This window comes from Poecilia reticulata, linkage group LG22, assembly GCF_000633615.1.
Source record: "Poecilia reticulata strain Guanapo linkage group LG22, Guppy_female_1.0+MT, whole genome shotgun sequence".
Classification (NCBI taxonomy): domain Eukaryota; kingdom Metazoa; phylum Chordata; class Actinopteri; order Cyprinodontiformes; family Poeciliidae; genus Poecilia; species Poecilia reticulata.
In genome coordinates this window covers 5,769,855-5,772,152 of record NC_024352.1, presented here as the reverse complement: position 1 = coordinate 5,772,152, position 2,298 = coordinate 5,769,855, and the positions used below count along the sequence as shown (strand labels likewise).

General features: G+C 38.7%; 1 protein-coding gene across 1 annotated transcript in view; it reads right to left on the bottom strand.

Moving 5' to 3' along the window:
* Positions 1 to 441: 441 nt before the first annotated feature.
* The window catches only part of paplna (papilin a, proteoglycan-like sulfated glycoprotein), a gene marked incomplete at its 5' end in the record, with an annotated part of 29,962 nt that continues 28,105 nt past the window's right edge, over positions 442 to 2,298 (bottom strand). Inside the window, 2 exon segments of the mRNA XM_017302402.1 lie at positions 442 to 575; positions 800 to 927. Coding sequence (XP_017157891.1) covers positions 442 to 575; positions 800 to 927 — 262 coding nt within the window.

The following is a 2,298-nucleotide window of genomic DNA, read 5'->3' as shown; positions in this document are numbered from 1 at the left end:
CCTGTCTGTTAGGGAATGTCTTTTAAGTGTATAATTACCAAGTTCAGCCTGGAGGAGTATAACAGATTCAATCTAGGACCTGAAAAATCTGAGAAATGGCCCCTTAATATAATGGAATTTACMAACTTTCAAAAGAAACATGGCTGCCTTACACTGTGCACYGAACAACCGAAAATCTGCGACGCCACCCATGACATGACGCCCTGGGTAGTGAGCCGTGTGGTCAAAAATTGCTACTGCTTAGAAATGATCAACAAAAGTCAGCTGAATAGATCCCAGTTGAAACATGCAGAAAAAGATCAAAAAGGGTTCGATTGCAGCGATATCGTTGATAATTTATYCACTGTGGTTCYTTTTGATCATTTTTGGAACACTAAATGCATAAAAAAATCTTTAAAATGAGCTTTAATAATAATCAGATTCACTTAGAAACTCAACTATTCAGTAGAACAATGGCAACTTTTACCTGGACCAGCCGATGTTGACGTTGTCTCCGGACACGACGCAGGGCAGCACAGCTGTGCTGCCTTCAGTCACCTGGATGTTGTTGGGAGCTGTGGTAATCTTCAAGTCAGCTAAAATAATAATAAAAAATAGAAAAACAGAACTTTTTATATCAACTTTATAAACATATAAATATCCTAAAAAGGTCGAGAATGTTTGGAGTATCAAATGACATCTACTGCCTCCTGGTGGTGAATGTTTGAAACACAAACCATACACATTTAGTGCTCGCRTATCATCAGGATGATCAGAACTGCATGTRAATGAGGTGAAAAAGGTGTTTGAACATTTTTACCCTGGACCCTGAGCTGCAGCTGCCTCTGCTCCAGCTGCTGCTGGCTGGCAGCCGTACATGTGTAAACCCCGGAGTCGTCAGACCTCAGAGGGCTGATCACCAACGTGCCTTCAGTGTGCTGGGTAATCCTGAAACGACACCRAGCAGTCAGAAAATCTGTTTACTGCCAAGAGATTAATAAAAAGAAATTGGATTTGCTGTTTGACTGAGAATTCCCCACAGAAATAAAAGAAATGCATTTAATCCGTCAGNGAGATAATCTTTGGATATTTCATGTTATTTTACAGAATTGATAAAACTCAAAATCTCACCAAGTGGTTTTAGTCTAGTATCTAGTGAAAGTATCTTGAAGACAAAAGTAACTTTTCAGCAAGATATGAGTTTGTTTCAAATCAATAAACCTTTATTGATGATAAACTAGTTCCATTAACAGATCAATTTATAACGAGACATTTTCTCCATTAAAAATAATCTGCCAGTGGACTARAACTTACTTCTATATTAAGACGTAAAACAAGCTTCTATATCTTGCTGAAAAGTCACTTTTAAGTTAGYTTCRTTTTATTTCAGGTGTTTTAAGATATTTGMACTAGATACTAGAACAAAAAGTAAGATTTAGTATTTTTGCAGTGTATTATTGTATTTTTTCCAGCTAACATCTAAGTGCGTGCTTGTTTTTATTCATATGATCTTAATAGTTCTTAATAAATCTTAATAAAAGTGTTTTAAATTATGCCTGACGTCATGGCTGTTCTTTTTTTTTTCCACACTTTGTTTGGGAAATGATTAAGAAGTTTTCATCTGGCTGTCCAACTTGTTTTTTATATGCATTAAAACCACAAAATTACACGAGTGTGTTTTTAATCAGACGTGAAAGCAGAAAAATTGACTGAAAATGAAAAGATACTGCCAATAACCGTCGTTTTACTCCTTCATCACTTTTTCCAGAGATGCTGTCAGATATTTTTAGTTGCCTTCTGAGAAAGCCAGCTCATTTTCTTTCCACATCTACATGAAACATCTCAGTTTCAGATCGAGACTCTCCGTTTCGCCAAGAGGCAGTTCAAGCATTTTTAGCAGGAGAGGAAGAGCGCGAGAACAGGAAGTCRACGTTGAGCAGAGAAGCAGGTCAGAGCYGCTGCGGGGGAGCAGAGCGYGGCAGGATGCGGTCGCATGGCRGCCTGCAGCGCCGTCTCTCTGCTGAGAAACAACCTTCAACCTTTCCCACCGCATCCGGCTCTACGATCGCACCTGCATCTGTGCAAAAACACCTCCACATAAACACACATACACGCAGGCAAGCAAACACACACAGCTGGTAAACACTCAGTTTCTGTGTCAACTGAAGCTAAAAACTGAACGTGTCAACAYGTGAAAAACGACAAACAGCAGCTGTTTGCTGTGACCTGGAGCTGGAATAGTTTGTTTTGTTTTTTTATTTTGTAGCAAAATGCGATGGGTGTAGATTTGTTGCAAAGATCAAATTAAATGAGTTTAGT